Consider the following 23,363-nt stretch of genomic DNA (forward strand, 5'->3'; position numbering starts at 1 on the left):
CTACACTTACTGTACTTGTAACATCATTTCTACTACTACCACCACAAAAAAACCTTAAGGTTTTTCGTATCTGTGAAGACTTACTGAATTTAAAAAAAAAAAAAAAAAAAAAAAAAAAAGAAGAGTGAAGTCTCACCTATGAAACATTACACAAACCATCAAAACTAAAACAGCTCACAGAGTTATTGGGGGTGTGGGGAGGGTCAGAGGGATCTACAATACTTTTTACCTGGCTCTCCCTTGCCTGCTCGGCTAGGAATGGTATGGGCATGCAGCAAGCTAACAACTCTGTTCAGAGCAGTAGGCAGCTCTTCTTGACACCAGGATTCATCTAATTCACATTCCGGTTTCATCAGGCGCAAGGTCACATGGCTCACTAAAGTACCTGGTATGAAAGAATAAAGAATCCATGAGAGGTCTAAATCCAAAGATTTCTTGAGAGAAAAATCCCCAGGAACACACACTCCAGAATTATAACAAAGCTCTGGGCAACAGGCCAGCCTGCAAAAGAGGCGCAGAGAAGGAAGCACAGCCCTGAGGCTTATAGGGGACAGCTTCCTTCACACACATATGTGTGAGTTTCTCACATCCTCCAAACTCAGCACAGGGGAGACAACCCCATTGCGACCAAGTGCTACTGAGAGGTGGTCACAATGACTAGACAACTCCTTGTCTTTGGACCCAGTCCTGTCCAGCAGTAGGATCTCTGGGATGTCACAGTCATCTCCCTAAACATTGTTCCAGGGTGTTTTTTCCTCTTAGTTTTCTGTGGTACATGGTCATGATCCACAGCTTGTAAGAGCAAGGATTTTCACCGCCCTGCCATAAAAATAATGCACCCTGCCCTTAAATAGCAACTGCAAACACTAACCAAACGTTTTCAGTCGAGCAGGCATGACACAGGAAGCTAAGGAAAGAAAAGGTTCCTTAATCCTTGGAGCAGCCAAAGGCGATCGAAAAAGTGGCAAGAAGGAACCGATGAGACCAGGGATGTACTGAGTTAGACCAGGAGGTTTTCTCTTTATAACAGTGTCCAGGAGCCCTAGAGCTGTTTCTAGCTCATTATCAAGCTGTAAGAGACATAATTCAAAAGGTTACCATGAAAAACTCTATCGTGAAAAAATCAAGTTGTTAAATCTAATTTCTAATGAAAGAAACAAATAGGTTATTGCCAAATATTCTCTATGCTACTCCATTTTCCTTTTATGAAAATGACTTGGGTCATGGTAGCTGCAGAGTTGGCAAAGACCATCAAAACTTACCTCCTTCAGCCGTTTTCTTATCTGAGACTCCCTTTCCAGCTGTGCATGCATCAGCTCCTTCTGCTTGCTAGTCAGTTGCACCTCATCCTTTATTCCTTTCTTCTTCTTTATTTCCTGCAGTAGAGAGCCATGGACATTATTAACCAGGAGCTATTAACACCATCCCCTCAATTAGGTAGATAAGAAAGTTGGACGCATTGGGATTTTTTGCAATTTCCTTTTAAAACAGTATCAAAATATTCTTCCAAGCATATCACTCCTAAGAGAAGACACAAAATGGAAATCAGCGGGTTAACAACACTGTAGTGTCCTATTAGCAGCATAACACCAGTCTCTCCCATGATTAAATTGGTCACAGATTATTTGATATCATTAGAAAGAGCTGTCCAGCTCTTTCTACAGCGGATGGGCATGTCATCCTCCCCACAGCAAACAGAAATCAACCTTTAATAAAAAGAATGCTCCAGCCAACCTGGTACGTTCCCTTCCTTTCACCAAATTCTTCCCGACACCTACACACAGTGCTCTGGGTGGACTGAACAGAACTGCTGGCTGTCTACAAGATGGAAGCACCTATTTAACCACCCTTACTGAAAAAGTTACACGAGATACATTGAACAGAAGGTGAAGAGAAAAAACAGATATTACCAACTACTGAGCACACTCACAAACAAGTAGAATACCACATAAATTGATACAAATACAGATATAAGAAAAGATAACATTTAGGTATTCAAAGAAGTTCAGAGAATCTTTCCCAACAGTGTACAAACATATGCGAGAAGCCATGCAATAAAACATATGAGATAGCCTGGTGTCAGAACCTTCACTACTGGCTTTTCCTTTCCCATCAACTCACCTCCTTCAGCTCCAGCTCTATGATTTGCTCCTTGAAGGAATAAGCTTTGTTCTCCCTCTTCATGTTAGCCTTTTTCATACTATCCTGTTGAGCACTGAGAAAGAAAAGCAGAGAAAAGAATCAGCACGGCTCTGGACTAAGATCCAGGCACACAAATCCAGCAACTCCTGTCCAGAAAAATCTGACGAACACACGAACCCACTGGCTAGATGCCAGCAGCAATCAATCCCCGGGTGCAACAGAGAAAAGCAATTATAAAGTCTTACCTCTGTATTATAGATTTGTCATACAGTTCTCCCTCTGGTGTCTTCATGATGGCAAATTCCTCTCGAGTAACCTGGCACAGAGCTGGATTCTCCATTGATGCTGAGATAGTGCTGATGAGCTGTGGGAGCACTCTAGCCGGTGAAAGCAGAGAGAGAGATCCCACTGCATTCATGGATGACTATCAAGAAAACAAAGGAAAAAACATTATTATCAGTATTCCTTGAAATTGTATCAAAAAGCACGCCCTGCTGAGGCAGCCCATGTTATGTTCGAATTCCTGATTCCTTATTCAGTGGGTACTTGAATCTTATCTAGAATTCTACTCAGTTGCTGGTACGCATTGTTCCCCCCTTAAATCCCAGCTCCTTTTCACCAGAGACATTCTCTTTGAACCTGCCTTTTCCCTACCTTTCAGACAGATCTCCTTCCTTATAGACCAGTTAGTACTTAACTCCTCCAGAAAACTCTCTGGTTCAAAGTATCTCCCAAAACTAATACAAGGAAAGCAGAAGTTTATCACCTGGTTCTCCGGAGCGTAGGCAGTGATCCTGGGTAATATGTCATTCAGGTGTTTGGTAATGAAGTCTTTGGGATCTATCTTCATCTTGATGAGGAGGGCTGGCCAAAGACCCGGCTGCACTGCCACTAGCAAGAAGAATAAATAAGCATAATCAATATGAAGCAGACTGCTGATACAATGAAACAAAAAGGTAAGATAAAAAGCTCATACATTGGCCATGAGAGCGGTCTTGTCCCTTCACTTACCCACGGATGGATGATGGCTCACCAGCAGCATCTCCAGAGCCAGCTTTTCTGGCTCAAAGGAATCCACATCAAGCCCTGCCACGCTTGAGATGACACAGAGTGCCTCATGAAGGACACGGGGAGGAATGTATGTCTTTCCTAGCTCCGACAGCTCTCCCGACTCCATCACCAGGACCTCATGAGGCAGAACCTGAGTAGACAACTTGTCATTAACACATCACACCAAGCTTTCCTCAGCCCTGAGCACACTTTCCCACAGTAACACCGTATACCAAATACCAACGATCAGCTCCCTCTGCCAGTACCAACCACCTGAAGTTTTCAAAGGAAAAAAGGGATAAAGGGTAACAGTGGAACCAAAGAACAGAGATGACAGCAACAGACAGACTAAGAATGGAGGACTATACTAGATTTGGCAAGCTGGGGTAAAATAAAACTAAAACGATCATTTTTGGCAAAGAGGACTTTAGAAAAGGTTGAACCAGCTGGCTGGGAACAGTATGGCCAACTTCTGCAGCCTAATTTTACCCAGTATCTTTTCAGAAATACCTTATTCAGGCTGTATCTGTGACACAGGAAGACTGTTTACAAAGTCCCTGCCTTGGTACCTAATTAATGCAACTTAATCTATTATACAACTTGACACGGTGCTGGCTTAGCAGCAAGCCAAGTAGTATAGCACTCTTTGTTTCCTTTTTTTATTTTATTTTTATTTTTTATAATAGCCGCTACTAAAGTATTTATATTACATTTATTTTAAATAGGCAGCCTGAGCTATAAGCCAGGGCCAAAGAACTAGAATACCAAGAAAGGAACGAAGTACTTGGTCTTCCAGTAAGGATTAAATTTGGATTAAAATAATAGAAGGATATGGAAAACTGCAGCTTCCTCCCCAAATAATTTTCAATAATATGTCTTCTGTGTATATAGGGAAGACTAAGCACACCACAGACACTGATACAGTTAATATGCAGTAATCTAGTAACAAGTGACATTCTAGGAGATCATCTGGAACTGAACCATCTTCATATCATGCTGTATGTCAATACTAACAGCAAATCTAGGGTAGGGAGGTGATTGGCAGCATACAAACAACTATCTAAGCAGAGCCTAGGCTTCTTGACTACTCACCTTATGAGAACTGAGAACTACTTTCAACTCCTCCAAGAGCCCATAGGCCAGTTTGTACCCTCCCAGAGAGGACAAGAGCTTCTTAACTGTTTGATGAGCCTGTCTTCGAACATGCCAGGTCCGACTCAGCAGTACTGCAACAAGGGCACGGTGATACTGCCTGAGAACGGAGAAATAAAAAGATTTAGCAAGAGAGGCAGCTCTGCAAACCAAATGGACACAAAAGCACAAAGAGTTCAACATTTTGTGCGAAGTCCCAAGCCCACCCTCTCCGCTGCTTGCATTAACGTTCAGGGATCAGACACAGATCAGTGGCAGCAAGTGCACTCTACGTACTGAACTTTACTTTCAGGCAGCCGTTGTGCATGATCCAAGAGAAGGCGCTCTGTCAGCTGCAGTACTGTACACATTGCTGTGGGAAAAGACAAATATTTAAAATAGCATGAGACTTCATAAGGAAACAGATTTTTTTACCTAAAAATAAACAAACAGCAAGCGGGACACATTAAAATAGCTACCCAAACTGAGCCTCTACATAATCTTCTCAGTGAAGCTCGAGACAAATCCAACTCAGATCTGCCAAGACTGGAAACAGAACCATAATTTCATAGAAATGTTGTTAGCTGGGTCCCAGCAGAATTTTCCTGACCACTATGTGTGACCTGTTTTTTGTCTAAGTCAACAGAGCAAACCAAACAATAAACACCATGCTTGCTGCATCAACACTGTTAATTCCTGAGCCCTGCCAAAATTCTTCAGTGACAATAAAATGTATACTGAATTCAAACACAAGCGCATAATGCTATTTGAATAGCAGCCTTGCTATTTTACCTCATACCATTTTCTGAGCTTCAACTGTCACTAGGCCCTTTGGTTTGTGTATCAACGTTCAACCATATCACAAAAGCAGGAGCAAAAAGCCCTGAAACATGGGTGGGTTATAACCCGTATTATGGTACAGGGGACTTTCAACATTCAAGGCATCAGATAGTTTGGGGATGTTAAGCATGTCAGCTGGACGGTTTTGCTTAAATAATCAATAACAAATCATAACAATATTTACTCTCAAAATATCAGCATTAGCTTTTGGAGCTAACATCCAACAGGAGCAATACAAAACTTTCCAAATCATGCTGTTTCAGGATATTTGCAGACTTGGAAGGGAAAATGAATGGATATACACGTTGCCTTCAGGAAACAGGAATCACAGCAAGCAAAGGAGAAATGCTGTTATTTCCCACTTAGAAAACTTTACCTCTTAAAAGCTTTGTACAAAAGGTAAATTAATTCATTTCAGAGAAATTATTCGTGAACTCATTTTCAAAACTTTCAGTTTAAAATGTAGCCAGTAATGTTTTCTGTTGGGCACATTCCATTAATTTTTTTCCAACTAATCTTCAAACACAAGAGAACAAAACAGAGCATAAAGACGCTAATTTATAACCTAATTTATTTCCTACCTGCTATTGCTCTTCCCCCACATAGCTTAAGATTTTCACCTACATGTTTTCTTCTCCAGCCTTATTTTACTTTTTCCCATCATCATCTTAATTTTAGGCTTCTCCACATCCCTTAGATTGGCTGCAACTATTTACTTACAAACTGGGACACTGCACAAACACATTTTGTATTGCAAAGACTTTTACAGAATATACGCATTTGGAATTATAAATGTTTGATAATTCAGGTTCATTAAGACATAAATTAATTCATTGTCAAGCTTAGACTACAACTACTCTAGACGTACTTCTGACAGAGCACACTGTTCATTTTAATATGAGACTAGATCCTCCAAGGATCATAGAACAGGGCTAACAGCAGCAGTAGCTCTTATAAGTACTAAGTAATAAACAGCAACTGGATACACAATAACTGACAATTTACCTTCCTCTGGCGCAGACTGCAAGAACTTCTCAGATGTAAAGATTTGTTTTTTCTCATCCAGAATCAGCTGCCAGAAACCACTCAGCTTAGACTCTGACAGGAAAAGAAATAAATGTCTATCAAGGATGTTTCAAAATAAGTCAGAACTCACCAGCATACATAAAATACAGTAGAAGTCTGTCTCCTGAAATCGCTCAAATTATTTCTAACTTTATTTGTCTTCAGCTATGAAGTCTCTCATCTCTCTCAGTCAGAACTATAAGCATGCCCCAAAAACACCTGCTGGAAAAAAAACCATATTCTTCTGACTTACACTCGTGAAATGTAAAGTCTGTTTCAGCTTAATCTTTCATAGGGCAAGCCTTCCTAAAAATGAAGGAAAGGAGGAAAGTGGTATGTTGCTTTTGATAGACAGAACACACCTGGATTTTATATCCTGGCAGATGTATGAATTCAGACAGTTCTTGTAATATCCTCTAATAGAAGACAGAATTCCAGTATTCCAGTCCTCATGCCTTCCAAAGATGGTTTGGAAAAATACTACCCAAATAACAAGGAAGTAATACTTCCAATGTATTAGTCAAGTCCTAGCATGTGAGATCTGGGTGAACATCTTCTGCCAGAATAAAGAGGAATACTGCCCTAAGTGAATGGAAGCTGGAATTTGCAAAGCCACAGAAGAGCAAGAACTCTTCATTGACATAACCGAGAGAGATGGGAATAAATCCTTCCCTGGTTTACAAAAGGGCAATGATTCTCTATGTAGAAACAATACACAGATTAAGGAATAATATCTCATGCACATTGTCAAGAAAAAGGGTTAATGCTCAGAACCTGTTTATATTGGATTCTACTAGATGTTTTGTGACCTTACCAGTTTGTCCCTCAATTACAGACATCCTGCAGATCAACAAAGCTGCAGCAACTCCTTCAGTTACCATGGGAACCTGAGTACTTTGAGATGCTGCTTTTTCTACTGTCTGGATCAGCATTGGCAGCAAGTCCATTCCCTGTAATAATGTGTCACCTGAGGAGACAGAAAGCGACAAGTTACAAAACAACATCGTCCTTCACACTATACACCACAAAGGTATCAATGGTTCTTCTGTTGTCATGAGACAAGGAAAGGAACCAGACACATACTGGGAAGACTCTGAATCTCCCAGAGTATTTGCCAATCACTACTATCATTACACTTTTTCATAAACTTTTTTTTCATAAAGTTTAGTGGGAATAGGACCAACAGAAGCAAATCTCAAAAAGATCACCAAAAGTTTAGAATTTCTGAAGATCTTAATTTCAAATACATTACTTCTAATTTTTTGTATTGTTTTAAAGCTTCTGAGAGCCAAAGCCACAGACCAGGATGCCAGTGTGCTGGGTGCTATATAAAACAAAAGCATGGTCATTGAGCTAGAAACCTTACAATCTAAGTCTAAGACAAAAATAAAGCAATCAAAAATTACTTTGGGGGTATCTGAAAAAAGCACGACGGGCAGTGATGCTAGTTATACAAGGAGACAAACCATCTTTATAAACTTGAAGGCAAAAGAGAGTTTAAGGAGAAATACAAAGGAGGTCATTGAATAGATACTGCCTTTTAAAATCTTTCTTAATCCACACAGCTATCTACTTATATCAGGAAGTACAAAAGTTGATTATTCTTCTCTTAAGTCACACAGTCAAGAGAGTTATTAATAGCTGCACAGTTTTACCTTTGAAAGAGGCTAGCATGCACTGCAGGTAGGCATGTCTCACAGCTGAAGTAGAGGTTTTAAGGCTGAAGGCTTTCTTTAGCCATTCTATCAGCTTCTTAGGAACTTCTGTGGTGAACCGAACACACCAAAGAGCCAGGACAGAGACTGCATGAACCAATGTGCCTTCATGGACTAGGAAGTGACACAAAGTTCACATCAGTACAGCAATTGCATAAAACACAGGAACATAAAACAGAAAGCAGGTAACAACATCAGGAGCAGGCAGGAAAAGAACGCACGTGCTTCTAACAGACACTGCACTGTGTCCATGGGGCTCCTCATCAAAACAGGGCAAGGGATTTTATAACACAACAGGCGAGAATCCAGATTTATCCTGCGTAACAGGCCATATGAAAACCCTGCTCAAGACGAAAGCAGCTTAGCAAATCCAGAACAAAGGCAAGAGGTCTCACCTTCTTGTTGCAGGAAAGGGATGAAAAGCTCAGCCACAGTTCCAGTCAGAGCTTGGCTAGAGGATCCAGAAACCACGTGATGACTAAGGCTGCCAATCCCTGAAAGGACATTGTTCTCTCATTAGTTGCCGAACTACCAGCACTTGCTGCACAATCTAAAAACAATCAAGAATGACCCTTCACATTTCAACCCTTGCACAGACATCTCTCTCTCGTCACTACATCTGGATGTCACATCCACCATGTACCAACACTGCAGGACCTCTGTCTTTATTTTAACTCAGGATACAGTCATCTTCTTCCTTGCATAAAACATTTTAGCCTACCAGCCAATTATTTCCTTTGAAGAGAAAGTCAAAAAGTGGCATGTGGTATCCAGCACCCTCTATGACATTAATAACAGCCAATTCAGAACGACAGGCAGGGAATCCTAAAGGTCTAAGTACAGATCCCTTTCATTCAGCCTTCTGCTGAATTTCCTCCACCAGAGAAGCAGCTTTCTTCTAGGATCCTCACCTGAAAGGACACTCATCTTCTGAGCAACAACTGTCAGCTTCCCTTCTGAGCCTGCCAACAAGAAACAAATGGGTGACGGCTGACTTACAGACAGCTATGTGCTACATCAACAATCTTCTCCTAAAACACAAAAGCTTGCCCTATTAACCTGATCCAGGTTGAGCCACCCCCACCATACAGGCAGCTAAAGACAACAGAAAATACAATACACAAAACTCCTTGAAGCTGGCAAACCTTTATTCACCCCCACTGCTTATCCTACAATTTACTCACCCCCTAAGATGGCAAAAAGGTGTCTGCCCAGAGACTCCACAGCCGAAGGATCACTACACTGTCGAGCCAAGTTCTTTAATGCCACAACTGCTTCATCCATCAGCTGCACGCTGTTGGATTTCAGATGACCTAGAAAATAATGCATACGCTAAGAGCTCCTTATGACAAACTGCATAAAATCAGCAAGACAAGGACTTATCTTTACATGTGGCTTGACTCAGCTTCTGAAACCATCACGTGAACTACTCCAGTTCCAAGCTACAGCATCATCCTCCCTCCCACATAAAACAACCTCTTCACCAGTAATCAAGCTGTTAGATGTACAGCCAGAAAGTTGAAGACAGCTTTATTCTGAATTCATCATTCCCTCCAGAAGTTAGAGTACTTACTGGCCAGTCCTTTCACAATGTCTAGAGCATACTGGCTGAGATCCAGGTTCACAGATACAAGCAAGCAAGAGATTGCTGAAGACAGAAGAGATAATGGCATATTACATTTTGTTAAGTAACCGGTTTTAGCATTTTAATACACCCTTCCCACAGTTCACATCGAGAGCAGACAGGGTAATTAAGGGGTAGGAAGAAAAAATGCCGAAATTGATGCCCAGTGAACAGATTAATTCAGGTTTATTCTTAGCACTCAGCTGTGAAATTCTGTCCTCGGTGCAAACAGTAGCTATCACATACCCAGACACTTGGGATCACACCACAAGTGTTGCTTCTCCACATCCAATCCTTAGACGCCAGACAATCCGGCTGCCTGCGCTCACAGGACCAAAAGCATAGTCCAGAGATACACACTCCCCCGGCAACTCCAGACCTCTAAGGAACAACTGTTCATGCTCTTTGACAGAGCAATGCAGAGAGATGACAGACTCACTTTCGATTACATTCTCAGGACTCCGTAGCAGGGATTTCTGCAGAGTTGGCAAAACTAAGTCCTTGAATTCAGCGTGAGACATGTACCGAAGAAGCGGGGAACAGCTGTCCTGCAAAGGGAACAAAGCGCTCAGCACAGCAGCAGATACTGCACTTAGGACAAAAGCACAAACAGCTCTGTAACAGTATGTCTCACCAGCACATGCTTCTGAGGCTTTGTCTTGCTCATAAGGATGGTCTTCAAGTAGAAATCCAGAAGAGCACTCTGAAAAAGCAGAAACACCAAATTACAGCCACATCACAACTTATACACAGCTCCTCACACACCATCAGGAAGCCAGGCTTGACACCCCACCTCATTCTGCTCCAGAAGGCAGGCCTATCCACTAAGCAGAAGCTTTGCTTCCATCCTCACATAAGACAGTCAAGCAGAGATCAGTGCTCTCTGCTCTACCCTTCAGCCCAACGCTCAAAACGCAGAGAGCTAAATGCTGCCTTCCATTCCTACAACAGGGGAGAAGGCAGAAAGCTGCAGTGTTAGTCATCTGCATAAATGCACAGGCCACAGCAAAAAGCCACGTATCTGGCACCTCCTCTATAAATCTATCCCAGATGTTTTAGTCAGAAGTACATGACTACTGAATTGACAGATAATGAAACCAGGGGCAGATGCAAAGTACCAACCTCACTGAGACATCTGTTCAGCTCCCTTCTCCATGATGAGAAATGACGCTACTTATTACCAAAAAAAAAAAAAAAAGCAGTACAACAGATTTACCTTGTATCGTTTAATAATATCAATCTGTTTCTGGGCTGTGCAAAATTGCACCACAAGTCCCAGCATTGCAGTGTAACTCTGGTTTGGTTCAAGACCAAGAATGACGGATAGGTACTGATCCACCAGATCCTGGTTCTGAAATGAAAAAGAGCAAGGCACGTTAACACAACAGAACCTAGAATAGCTATTGAATATGGTCACGTAAGGCATACATCACCTCTTTCCACAGCCTGTTCAATTTCTTCACAGCCCCATCCACTGCCTGCTTACGAGAACCTCCCAGGACTTCCAAAAGGAGCAAACACTGAACCTCCACCTGCCAAGGGAAACAGCCAAGAAAACCTTCATACACCTGCTTCTCAGAATGCTCAGATCAAACAAGACGTGTCAGATTCCAGTGATTAGCTGAATCTGCTCAGGAAAAAGTCCTTAGGTCGTGTAAGTTCTTCCAATAAGCTGCCATTGCTTTCATCCCACACACACCACTTTGTAGAACCATATATAACAGTTTTGGAAACTCTGCCTTTGAAAACAGCAATTTTGTATGAGATTACATCTCTTCTTAAAATGTGTTCCAACTATATTCCAAGGTGCTATGAGCATGGTCACAAGTTCCAGTTGTCAAAGTAGGTGAAAATAAAGCAAAAAGCTACTTGACACAGTATGACAGAATATCACATACAACTACTTCAAGGGAAGCACAAGGAATTCATGCCATGCTGCAGACTGCACCTTGGAGGCACCACTAGCACACCTAGTCTAGAAACACTGGTATACACTGCAATATGCAGAGTAACTCTGCACAGGTGCAAGACTGCCCCACTCTCATGCTTTATACACCTCCTGCTTTCTCCAGCGGAATAGGAGAGATCAAAACACACCAGAAAGCAAAAAAGACTGTCATGTAAACCTGGATTTTAACACGACATTATCAGTTATGTTCAGAATTATTTGCAATGTTTCAGCAACTTAAAAGACATTAGAAATGTTTAAGTCCTTATCTCCGAAGGGATATTTCTGCAAACCAAAAAGAACGTACCAGTTTTTTCCACGTTTCTCCCTGCCTCTTGTCAGGTGTTGGAAAGACTGTGCGTACAAGCAGGCATGTCCAGGAGAGGGCCAGCAGAGCTGCAGATCCACTGCTCTTACTGTTGTACAAATTGGAGAAGGAGGTAAATCTACAGCTCCCAGTATGTAACTTATACCTACTAGTCCATAACAGACTCATCTCTGCCTAAGTCAGAATACCACCTTATCAATGTTATCACAGAAAAATACAGCTAAAGTCTTAGCATTTAAAGGAAATAATCACTGCTCATAAGCTTTTTTTTTTTTTTTTTTTTGTTCCAGGTCCTGTTTAACTTAGGACTTCTGAATGGCATAAAAGAGGCTAAATCTTTCCTGCTGGGAATGAAAAACCTTAGCAGAAGAAAGATCATTTTTGGATCTGTCCAGTGGCATTACAGAAATAAGAGTTAAATATTTTGCCAACTGAGAGTGCCCAAAAAGTGACTCAAGATTTCTCATCTGCTGCTCATCTTTACTGTCAGAGCTTCCCAGCCTTAGATTGCCAAATCGTTTCTGAGCTTACATTCCCTCCTGGCATACTGCTCAGTTCTGGTTTCTGATAACTCTCACCTCCTCCCTCCACTTCACGTAACAGATCCCACCTCGCAGCTCCCTGAGGATCCTCACCCCATTTTGATCTCTCCTTCAAAGAAAGAACATAGAAAGTGTCCCTGTGCACAAGGCCTGCCACCGTGACTGGAGGGTGAGCATGGTATCACTGCAAGCCTTTAAACCAAGATCAGATATTTTTCTAAAAGCTACACTTCTATTCAGCCATGGAGGCACTGCAGGATGGCACTCTGTGGCCTGTATCAGCTGAACAATACCTTATATCACCTTTTGGAACCACCAGTGTTCCCACATGCTACCACAATAGAAGAGCCATGTGTTTCTCAGCTCAGTTTCAAATTTCATTATCTCCCTGTCTATAATAAGGTCTTGAATTCCACCACCTGAACACCAGATGGGCGAGGAAATCCTCTTTCCTAGTAATTTTGGAGACTGTTTCTTGATAAAAGAGTTTGTTCCTCATCTCTCCCGACTTGAAGGTCAACAAAGGCAAAACCGTAACTCTGACCCAATCCACCAGCAGTAACACCAAGAAAGTCCTTCTGCTTTCCCAGAAGACATGAAAGAGGTAAGACAGGAACATTTGCATGGTCATTACCAGCTTTGTCTCTAAATGTTTTTAACACCTCTGGCAAGCAGCAGCAGAAGAATCATTCTGAACACAAGAGCAACTACCAGCAACTCAGAACTGCTTCCCCACAAAGCAACTCATTCAGCACCTGGGAGCTCCAGCCTTGCCGCCGATCCCTGAAGACTGAAGCGACTGCAGAAGGTTTTTTGCTGTTGCTTCCGGCTGGGATTCTGCAAGCTGCTGAAGCGCCAGCTGCAGGGCTCTGCGGGATGCTGCATCGCTAGAATGAAAAATGTATCTCCGTGAACATTATAAATCCTGCCAACATTACACATGACTACATTTGCGTCACACAAAGGGCTCTGCTTTCTTGTTTCAGCAGTCAACCTAATAGTTATTTTATCCTTGCTGTTCCAAGAAGAGGAGAAGTTTCTGGCAAAAAGCTCCACTTCCCTCTTCAGCTGACAGAAGTTACGTCGAGGCTCTCTGGCAGGTTACAGAAGAAAACATGGGTTCTGAACAGCTTCTCTACAATAGGCCGCAATTTAATCCAATCTAAAAATGTCTAAAAGACATCTAAAAGACATCTTAGTCTTGCTTCACAAGAACATAGGCATTCATTCTTGCAAACCGAACCACAGGATGCAAGTTTTAATTTCAAAATTAAAAGTGAAACACAGGGTAAACGTTGTAAAACTTTTTAATGTCAAACCTAACTTGAGAGCATAATTATCAGATGGCATCTTCAGTGTCATACGCATCTATGTGACACTGCATGCTAGCATTTCCAGATGCTCCATATCAGTTTAAGTAATAAATACATAAATACTAATAGATTAAATAATACAGCCTTTCCCCATCAACTTACTCACCGGTATCGATGCAGAGTAAGGCAGAAGAGTTTGCAAAGGCCTTTCACTGCACCCTCTGGAAGATCTGTAACAGAATGTATTTCAAAAATATTTCTTCGTAAATTGATGAGCTCTTCAACACAAACATGATTCACTTCACAACTGAAATCAGTGAACTGCTCACAGCCTCTATACATCTAGGAAATTGTTTGCAAGGATCACAGTCAGAGTTCTCTCTTTTTATACATTTTATGCCTATTTTTAAAAATAAGGGCAAAATTGCAACACATGCTATTCCACAGTCACCTTCAGAAAATGAAATAAATCAAAAACATTTTTTTAAATGTGTTTCAACCATTTTATTAAGGCTATTAAAATCTTCCATACGCTCCCTCTCTCTACATATATATATATATATATATATATATATGTAGAACTAACTGGAAAAGCACACATGCTAGTAACTGGAGTTCTGTGTTACCTTCAAAATCCATGCTTAGAATTAATGCCATGAGAAAGCATAGACTCCAAATGCTGCCAGCCCCCTAGTTTCAAAAAAACTACCTACAAGTTTCACACGGCCTTTTAAACAAAACATTTTAAAATTCTTCTCCACTCTGGTAACCAGAACAGTGCCCCAAAGCTTTTACCTTTCCCAGAAATGCATTTTCCCAGTTCACTGAGGATCTCTCTCCGTTCCTTCACGCTGGCTGTAGTTACTTTTACCGCAAACCGCTTCAGTGTATCAGAAATCTAAAAATCACACACAGAGAGGAAAAAACATCAGACTGCCTTCGATATCAACACAGAGAACACAAAACCAGGGCAAGCAAAACATGTCGTCTGCTGCTACATGACTTCTTACTGACCAAATGTGACCACTCATGGTCTTGTCTGCTGGGGAAAGGGTCACTGTACATCATACATGATGAAACTCAGAAACCTCCCCCTTCAGCTGAAGGATGACTGCTTTCTGTTTGGGAACCTGTATCCCTGTCACCGCACTCATGCTCTCTAATACACATTTACCCCTCTAAAAGTAGGACAGAGTGAGAGGTAAGATCAACAGCCTAGAGCACAGGACCATTAAGAGCACCAAAAAAAAGAACTTCAAGAATGCAAAGGTGCTTTTCAGTGTATGTTATCTCCTAAAGCTCATGCACCCCAGAAGGGGACTTCTAACTGCTGACGGCCCAGGGCTGACTGTAACTGCCTGTCCTGAAAAACTCATCTGTGGTTTCAGCCTCTCAATAGTTGTGAAATTCTCTGCACAGGCCCAGCAAAAGAACGAACCGCTCGCCTTTAGTCTTTTCCAGAATTAACACGCACGTTGCAGGGATTTTGTAAATTGGACTCGCCAGATTACAAAAGGCTGCACTTCGCTATCAAACTCCTTCCATGCACTATCAGTAGCGCCCAAGGTTACCCAAGCAAAACAAAAAAAAAATCATATCACACAACTGATGGTTTTTTTTTTTAATGCCTGAGCTACTGTGTGCCTCTATCTGCCAGCGGGAAGGGAACAAGACCGCTCACTGAGTTTAACTCCTGTAAATAGTTTGTTCCAGTTTTCAAGTGGTATTGAGACAGTGATAAAAGACTAAAAAAGTTTAAGTTCTCCTTGACCTGCTCCTTGACCTACTGAAACTATTTCCATGAACTTCCAAGTTTCACAAAATATGCAAGACAAAAGACTTCGTGCAAGCTGAAGAGGGGTCAGCCAGGTCTGTGCTCACGGCTTCTCTGCATTTACGTAAAACAAAACACAGCTCTCCAGGAAAGGCTTTTAAAATTCAGCTCTTAAAGCGAGCAACTTTATATCTTAATAATAATAATCATCATCACCACTATCACCAGGAAGAGTAGCAAATAAACATGCCTTTGGAAACTCATTAAAACTGTTCCTTCCCTCTTCAGGCAAAACTCCGTCAGTTTTGCCAGAACAAGACTTTTTATAAGCACAGGAAACATGGCAATTGAGAAATGGCAATTGCCTTCATCCTTCTCAAGAGCTGCTTTCAGGGAAGCTTTTTTGCTGACAACGCAGGAAGGGTGATCCTGTACAGTGGCCACCTGGGGTTTAGAGAGGCCATCCACACCTGTGACCCCAACCTGGGACCATCTCACACCCTGAGCTCTCCTTAAAAACTGGCTGAAAGCAGGGCTGCACCTCTGAACAGTAAGGTACAGGTCGACCTGCGGAAGAGGACCAACATCGTTACCATCTGAGCTGACAGAACAAGCCACCATTAAAGAGCTCATCTTCTTTCAAACCTTTCAATTACATGAGTTCATCATATGCAAACTCAAACCAAGCTGCACTTATTCATGCTGCTTAATCACAAGCAGGGAGATGTGCAGACAAGAAAAATACATTAAAATTATCCCAACCGTCTAGAAATCAAAAATATAAATCATGTTTAACACTACAGGACTTCCCAAGCAGCTTAGTGACTTACATGAACGGCACAAACTACAACTCCCCAGTCTCCACAGGGGACAGCCTACAACCATTTGCTTTTTCTTTTTATTAGGATGTACACGCGTTACAAAGTTAGAACACAAGTAATGCTGCTGCAAACAAACACAAAGAACAAACGCAGTATTTGTACTAGTAAGGACCTGATACAGAGCAGGCTGGGTTTGCCTTGGGAATATCCCAACCAAACGCACCAAGCTGGAGGAAAAAGCCCATCAGGGCGTAACAAGCCGATCCCAGGCAGCCCGGGAGCGCTACACCCCGGCAGGCCGCGCTCAGCAGCCCGGACCGGAGACAACACTCGGGTTCTTCCTTCCTGAACGAGACCCCCGGCAGCCGCGGACACGGCGGGGGCGACCGCAGCCCCCGCTGAGGCGCTGCGAGCGGGGGGGAGCGCCGCGGGCCCGCCGAGCCCGGTGCAGGGCCGGCAGCCGCAGACTAGAGGCAGCCGGGAGGGACGCAGCTTGTGCCGGTCGTTTATCGGGAACTCACTTCGGGAGCAGGCGGGACCCTCCCGAGCGCGACAGCCGCCGACCCTGGCTTCTCTCCGGGCCGCAGCCGCCCCCGGCAGCCGTTCAGGGAGCAGCGGCTCAGCCCGGGCTCCCCGGCCGCCTCCGCGCTGGAAAGAGGCCGGCAGCAGGGCGCCCCTTCCATTTCCCCGCGGGTCGGGGCACGGCGCCGGTACGGCCTCCCTGCGGGCGACTCCAGCGGGCAGCGCCGGCGCGGCCTTCCCGCCCCGGGACGCGCCAGGGCCGGCTGCCACGTCCCCGTCCGGCCGCGGGCGCCGGGCCGGGCCCCACAGACGGGCCGAGGGAGCGCAGCGGAGCGGGAGCACACGCGGCCCCGGGGGCGGACCCCCCCCCCCGCCGCCACCGTCACCGGGCCGCGACCGCCGCGCCGCGGGCCCGTCCCGCACTCACCTGCGTGTCGGCCGCCATGGCGCCGCCTGCGACCCCGGAAGCAGTAGCGGCTTCCGGTGCGGGCCGCGCGCGCAGCCGGCCGGGGCGGGCCCATCTCCCTGGCGACGGCGCTGCGGCCTGGCCCGGCCCGGGCTGCCCGGCAGCGGAGCGCCACCTCGCCCGGCCCGAGGGCGGGGAGCCCCGGCCCCTGGGCACGGCGGAACCGAGCCCTGAGCGCAGGGGAACGGGGAGCGGTGGGCGGTGCCTCCCCCGCCCAGACAAGCGCCAAGCGAGGCCTCCGCTCAGCCCTGGCTGCAGCAGCCACCCCGCGGGGAGGGCCGGGCTGCGCCGCCCGCAGGGCAGAGAGCAGCGGGGCCTGAGGAGCAAGGGCTCCTCTGCAGCACGCGGGAGCCCCGCCGATTACGCTCTTCCCAAGCCCCCTGTGATTTCAAGACTACGCCATCGATGCGGGCACGCAGGAAGGTGTAAAATAGCTTTTTATTTCTCCAACTGGACCAACTCTGAACACAAACAGACAGACGGTGGCTGCCGTTAGTCAAAGAGACCGAATCCCATGTCCTCATCAGACTCCTCCGATTCCTCCTTCGCTGCCTCTTTTGCCGGAGCAGCAGCGGCGGCGGCAGCAGGTGCAGCCGCTTCAGCTACCACAGGGATGGCTGCCACAAAAGCAGAGGGATCTGCCAAGAAGGCCTTCACCTGCAAAAGGGGGTAAAAAAAAAGGTAAACTCAAAGGAAACAAACATTTTGAAGGACTGAACTTTGCAATCATAAAGGCAACACTTGCAGCTTGTCATAAGCCAAACAGATGCACTTATCATGGCCCTATATGAAGAAGCAGAGATATTTCAGCTACACTCAAGTGTAATAGCCCCAGGGAGGAAGGAATGCCAGGTAATTCAGCTTTCTCCTGCCATTTCTACGCACCATATGGAAGCAAGCGCCCCTTTTCAGGACAGGTCCCTCGCACACAGGTGTCTCCAAGTCCTTTCAAACTTGGTGGCACACAAGGTGTTTCTGTGAAAGTGCCCGGCTGCATTTTTAACACCCCCTGGAGCAGCAGATCACTCGGCCATTACCTTTTCAGCCAGCGGGAAGGTGTAGTCGGTCTCCACCGCCACGGCTAGGACCCGCTTGTACCCGTTGACGATGGAGTGGGGCACAGACGCAATGGTTGGGTACCCAATTTGCAGACAGACACTGGCAACATTACGAACACCCTGTGAGGAGAGAGACTCATGTTTCTGTGCTCTGAGAAATAACCTGGACAAGAAGCCTTGGCAGATGATGGCACATTACACCAACGTAACGAGGGGTAGCACGCAATGCATACAAGTAACACAGATCTAGTGAAATTATACAAGAAATGAAGATTTAAATGGCCTCAAACGCTTTCTGAAGTAGCTTCAGATGAAAAAGCCTACAGCAGGTACTCCCTGACACACTGTTTCTGCAGGGCACTGGGGAGAGCTCCCAGCTCTGCAGGACCCCGCAGAAAATACCAGAGATAATACTTCATTCTGGGGCAGTGCTGGCTGCCACAGCAGTGAGGCAGAGAGGTAGAACGTAACGGATAAGGGTTGTGGCACTCACTCACCTCCAGGAAGCGCTTGTGCAAGGTCTCCTCGGTGATGTCCAGCACTTCAGGATTGTAAATACTGCCATTGTCAAAGACCTGCTGGATCACCAACCCGAAAGAGAAGGGGGAGATGTTCAGCATGTTCAGCAGGGTGGCTTCGCTGGCACCCACTTTGTCTCCAGTCTTGATGAGCTGCACATCGCTCTGAGGAAATAAGGGGAAAAGGAGTGAATATGAGCAAAGAAATTTAGGCACATCAATACAACAGGACACAAACGCACATTCCTAATGGCAAGAAATGGAACTGAAGGAACAAACAAGCACAACAAAAACAGGCTCCAGGTTCAGCTCCACAAGTCGAGAAAGCCCTACACCACACAAGCAGGTCCATCTCAGCTAGATGAGAGGCAGCGCCCTTCCTGCATTACCTACAGGTAGCTCGCCTGTTCCTCCAGCAGAGCCTACCAACACAGCTGAGATCTGATGGAGAACTTAAATCACCCCGCACAGCACACCTGAGCCAAGCCAGACACCCTCCTTCAAGTTCCCAAAGTGCAGCAGTCAGACTGCTGATGCAGTATTTCAGCACTAACAGGAGCTTTGATCTTTACAGCTCCCTCAACCGCCACAATGGGGGCCCCTCCAGTCAAGGAAGAGCTTCAACAACAGCAGCACGCTGCTCACTAACCAGAATTTCAATGGTCCCTCTGGAAATCTTTGTGGTGATGCCCAAAGCCTGGAAAAAGGAGGTCTTCTCAGGTCCGAGACCAGTGTTCTGGGCTGGCACAGTCACGTCACAAGGAGCAATAGCACCGGCACGGGCAGCGGCTGGCACCTGGAGAAAAGAGAAACAAGAAGCTGGAAGAATGCTCACCTCTCAGATCCCATGGGATGGCATCAATTCCTTTCTGAAGCATTCCTCCAGGATGGACAGCACCCAGGCACACAAGTGAGACAGCTGAACTTAAGCAGTTTGGCTAAGGCTGCAGGGGACTAGTTCCCAACCCTTGAGGACTCCTACTAATCAAGTATCCCCCATGAAGATTCAGTTTTATTTCTAATTCTGTATCTGCCAGCCCAGAGACATGGCGAGGGCTGATCTCCCCTACCTTGTTAGCCAGCAGCATGTCCCGGATCTCAGTCAGATCCTCCTTGGTGAAGACAAAGCCCACGTTCCCACGGATGTGAGGCAGCAGTCTGAAGGAAAGATGAGAGCCTTCAGTTCTGCCTCTCAGACAACACCTCCTCCTCCCAGACAGAGGTTCCAGGAGTACATTCAGACAGCGATACCCACTTTTCTAAGGCAGGGTTATTCTCCAGATGACCACGAATAGCTTTGCGCATCATAGTATTCTTCCCCATCAGCACAACAGCCTTCCCACGCAGGGACATACGGATTTGCTGCATCTGCTTGGATCCAACATTGTCTGCTCCCACAATGAAACATTTTGGGTAATCATCCAGGAGTTGCTATAGCAAGAAAACCACTGTAACTATACAATGAAATCTGGACCAGTGCACAGAGCAGCATTAAAACCTCAACAAGTTAAAATGTAAAAAAAAAAAAAAAACCTGTCAGAAGTCTGAGAGTGCTCAGCTCAAACTGACGCTGGGTGCACCACAAGGCTGCACCTTTCACTCAGCTATCTAGTTAGACCCCTGAACAAGTTATCTCTGTAACTGCCACAGCAAATCCTCACAGGAGCCTTAAAAATGGTCTGGACTGTCTTAATCTCTTCCTATTACCCCGTAATCGCTCTTCAAACAGACAAACTATGGCACCCCATCTTTTTTTTTTAAAAAATCCCCCCGCAGACACACTAGCCCGATTCTCGCTGCCCCGAACAGCTCCAGGACCGCTCCCTGTGGGCCGGGATCGCCCCCGAAGCCCAGGCGGCGGCAGCGCACCACCAGGGCCGGGCCTCCGGGGCGGGCCTCGCCCTCCGGGGCCGCGCCGACACTCACGATGATTTTCATGAAGTAGTTGGACTTCCACGTAGCCCTGTCTTCCCTGGGCATCGCGGCGGTGCTCCAAGGATCGCCCGGTGGGTTTAAAGACGAGCTGGGGCCTGCCAGGGAAAAGCGCGGCTCAGGCGGGTCCGCACCCTTCCCTTCCCTTCCCCCGCCTCCTCCCCGCGGCTCCCCGCCCGACAGTCCGGCCGCGGCCCAAGACCCCGGGTACAGTCCGCGTCGGGTCCGGGTCGGGTCCAGGTCCGGGTCCGGGTCCAGCCCGGCCCCACAGGAGCCGCCGCGTTGCGGACCTACCTCCACGAGGGCTCCGGGAAAGAAAGGCCGGAGGGTGGGGCTACCTCCTTTTATACCGCGGCTCATGCCCAATCGCAGCGAGCGGCGGCTATAATTCAGCTCATCCCATTGGCTGCCTGCCGCGTGTCAATCAGGGCAGGCCGCCGTTCTTACTGCGCAGCGCCCCTGTCCCCGGCGGAAGGCGCGGGCGGCGCAAGAGGCCGCGCGGCGGTGGAAGGCGCGGCTCGGCGCGGGCCGCCCCCTGGTGGCCGGAGGAGTGCGCTGCGGGGCGGGTAGGGCTCTGCGGCCCCGGCGGGGGAACGGGGCGAGCTGCGGGGCCGCGGGCTCCCCCGGGGGAGCTTCCTTCGGAGCACCCCCACCCCAGCAGCCCCTGAGGGGTGACCCGCTTTGTTTCTGGTTTCTCTCAAGCTTAAGGGCTAGAAACAACAATCGCAACACACAGGTGAGAATAATGGTAAAAATTTTATTAGCATAACTGCAAGAATTTTAAATGGAAAAAAAAAAAAGCGGAGTTAGAAGTTTACAAGGGAGAAAGATATCAAGTAACTGTCGACCCAGCGGAACATCCCGCAGCCCAGCCCGGACGTTGTGTGAAAGCCCTGTCCCAGGGGTAGCACTTGGTCTGGGGGGGCTGCACCCAGGGCTGAGGCCTTTAAAGACAAAACCCCCCCAGAGCAAACCCCCCCCAGTGCTTGGGGTCCCTCCTCCGGCAGCACCCCCAGCCCTCGCACCCTGTTTCTCCCCACACGCCACCCTCCCGGACAGCTCGGGCAGCACTGTGGCTGTCCTACCCTAAAACTGCATCAGAAATGAAATAACACACGTTTTTGGACATCCACAGTGGCAGCAGCCACCAAAAGTCATTATTTGGCAGAGTAGCATCCGTGTAGCATCCCAGCATGTCAGAAACCAGACAAATCCAGGACACACTCAACATCTCACTCAGGAGGTAAGTGTTTAACGATCTGTTTAGCATTAAGGACAGACGAGCCTCCCCTTCAGCGCCATGCACCACCAGCACCCCTCCGCAGCACCCCGCACCCAGGGTTTTCCGTGGGTGCCAGAAGCGTCACTTACACAAGCCTCAACTAGCAGTGAGGTAGGTTAAAGACTCCCCGGACAGGGAAACTGAGGCACACGATTACACAGTTTGCAGGTATCACACACCGAGCAGTAGTGCCAGAAACATCTTCTCCCCCCGGCTCTGGCACTCCTGACACAACAGCTTTTCGTCCAAAAGAAGTTGACCTTTTTAGTGAGATAAACACACCCAACTGAGAAATGTCCGTTTTAAGTCAGACTGATTTCAAAGATGAAAACAGAAGTGCGTAAGGTTTCGTGCCTTGCAAACTCTCCAGGAGCTGCGCTCAGCCCTGCTGACACAGCTTTAGCTCTAGTGCTTCCACAGCTCCCTTCTGTCTCACAACCACAAACTGAGGTTCATTTTTACAGAGAAACCGGTGAAAAACAGTTTCAGTGACCCAAGCAGGGCAGTGAAGCACTGCAGCAAGGTTAGGCGGGACAGCAACACGTGGATTCCAGCCTAAGGTTGGGCTGGTTTCTCACACAGTTGCCCCCGGACCCCTAATGCACCTGCCAAGCTGAAAAGCACAACCAGACATCGATGGCGATATTGCTGTAGCGCTCTGGAGAAGTAATTCCAAACACTACACCCCTGGGCTGCTTTGGCTGTTAACCACAGAACGCCATCAGGTATTTCAACGTAGTATTTCACCTTCCATAGCACCCTCCAGTCAGAGACCTAAAAGTGCTTTAGCAAACATGAACTAAGCCTCATAATAACCTCACAAATCCAGGCTAAACTGCCCCCATTTTACAGATGGGGAAACTGAGGCACGGTAAGGTTTAGTGACTGGCCCAAAGTTACACAGCTAGTCAGGAACTGAGTCTGTCTCTCCCAATTTCTTCTCCTTAGTCACAAGACCTTTCTTCCACAGGAGAAAAAGGAACCCTTCCCCAATTAGCCCTCTTCCGGTTTCAGGTGGCTGAAGAGGAGAAACTGAGGGCAAAGGTATGAGCTCTTCCCCCCTGCAGCATCATATTAAGACTCACTATAACATCCTGCAAGCTGGGCTTTGGGAGAACGGCAGGTGATTCAAATACAGCAGTTTACAGGTTACAATAAAAACCAAAAAACACACTTTTAGGTGACCCAGAGGAAGGGGGAGAAAAAAAAAAAAAGAAAAAAGCTATTCACAGTTCACCTGCCTGTGCTAGGAAAAAAAATACAAGTCACATTCCCTTCCCCATAGATTCCAG

General features: G+C 46.3%; 2 protein-coding genes across 2 annotated transcripts in view; both read right to left on the reverse strand.

The window, feature by feature from the left end:
- GCN1 (GCN1 activator of EIF2AK4) overlaps positions 1–17,260 on the reverse strand; it is a 43,014-nt gene extending 25,754 nt beyond the window's left edge. The window contains exons 1-25 of the mRNA XM_059827524.1: positions 17,243–17,260; positions 14,494–14,596; positions 13,865–13,928; positions 13,141–13,272; positions 11,823–11,931; positions 11,001–11,099; positions 10,784–10,918; positions 10,202–10,270; positions 10,007–10,115; positions 9,517–9,591; positions 9,128–9,256; positions 8,855–8,905; positions 8,339–8,437; positions 7,884–8,057; positions 7,043–7,195; positions 6,169–6,261; positions 4,621–4,696; positions 4,285–4,444; positions 3,154–3,343; positions 2,909–3,033; positions 2,388–2,566; positions 2,122–2,215; positions 1,263–1,376; positions 872–1,070; positions 230–385 (exon numbers count right to left, since the gene is read on the reverse strand). Of these exons, the coding sequence (XP_059683507.1) occupies positions 230–385; positions 872–1,070; positions 1,263–1,376; positions 2,122–2,215; positions 2,388–2,566; positions 2,909–3,033; positions 3,154–3,343; positions 4,285–4,444; positions 4,621–4,696; positions 6,169–6,261; positions 7,043–7,195; positions 7,884–8,057; positions 8,339–8,437; positions 8,855–8,905; positions 9,128–9,256; positions 9,517–9,591; positions 10,007–10,115; positions 10,202–10,270; positions 10,784–10,918; positions 11,001–11,099; positions 11,823–11,931; positions 13,141–13,272; positions 13,865–13,928; positions 14,494–14,596; positions 17,243–17,260 (2,905 nt within the window). The remainder of the gene's footprint in view (positions 1–229; positions 386–871; positions 1,071–1,262; positions 1,377–2,121; positions 2,216–2,387; positions 2,567–2,908; positions 3,034–3,153; positions 3,344–4,284; positions 4,445–4,620; positions 4,697–6,168; positions 6,262–7,042; positions 7,196–7,883; positions 8,058–8,338; positions 8,438–8,854; positions 8,906–9,127; positions 9,257–9,516; positions 9,592–10,006; positions 10,116–10,201; positions 10,271–10,783; positions 10,919–11,000; positions 11,100–11,822; positions 11,932–13,140; positions 13,273–13,864; positions 13,929–14,493; positions 14,597–17,242) is intronic.
- Positions 17,261–17,701: 441 nt separating this feature from the next.
- RPLP0 (ribosomal protein lateral stalk subunit P0) lies at positions 17,702–20,883 on the reverse strand. The gene is made up of 7 exons (XM_059827685.1): positions 20,784–20,883; positions 20,113–20,288; positions 19,928–20,015; positions 19,507–19,653; positions 18,837–19,022; positions 18,319–18,459; positions 17,702–17,938 (listed from the first exon to the last, which is right to left on the reverse strand). Exons 1-7 carry the CDS (start codon positions 20,835–20,837, stop codon positions 17,774–17,776), a joined length of 957 nt encoding a protein of 318 aa, XP_059683668.1. The 5' UTR covers positions 20,838–20,883; the 3' UTR covers positions 17,702–17,773.
- Positions 20,884–23,363: the final 2,480 nt, after the last annotated feature.

Source organism: Gavia stellata, chromosome 21, assembly GCF_030936135.1.
Source record: "Gavia stellata isolate bGavSte3 chromosome 21, bGavSte3.hap2, whole genome shotgun sequence".
Lineage (NCBI taxonomy): Eukaryota > Metazoa > Chordata > Aves > Gaviiformes > Gaviidae > Gavia > Gavia stellata.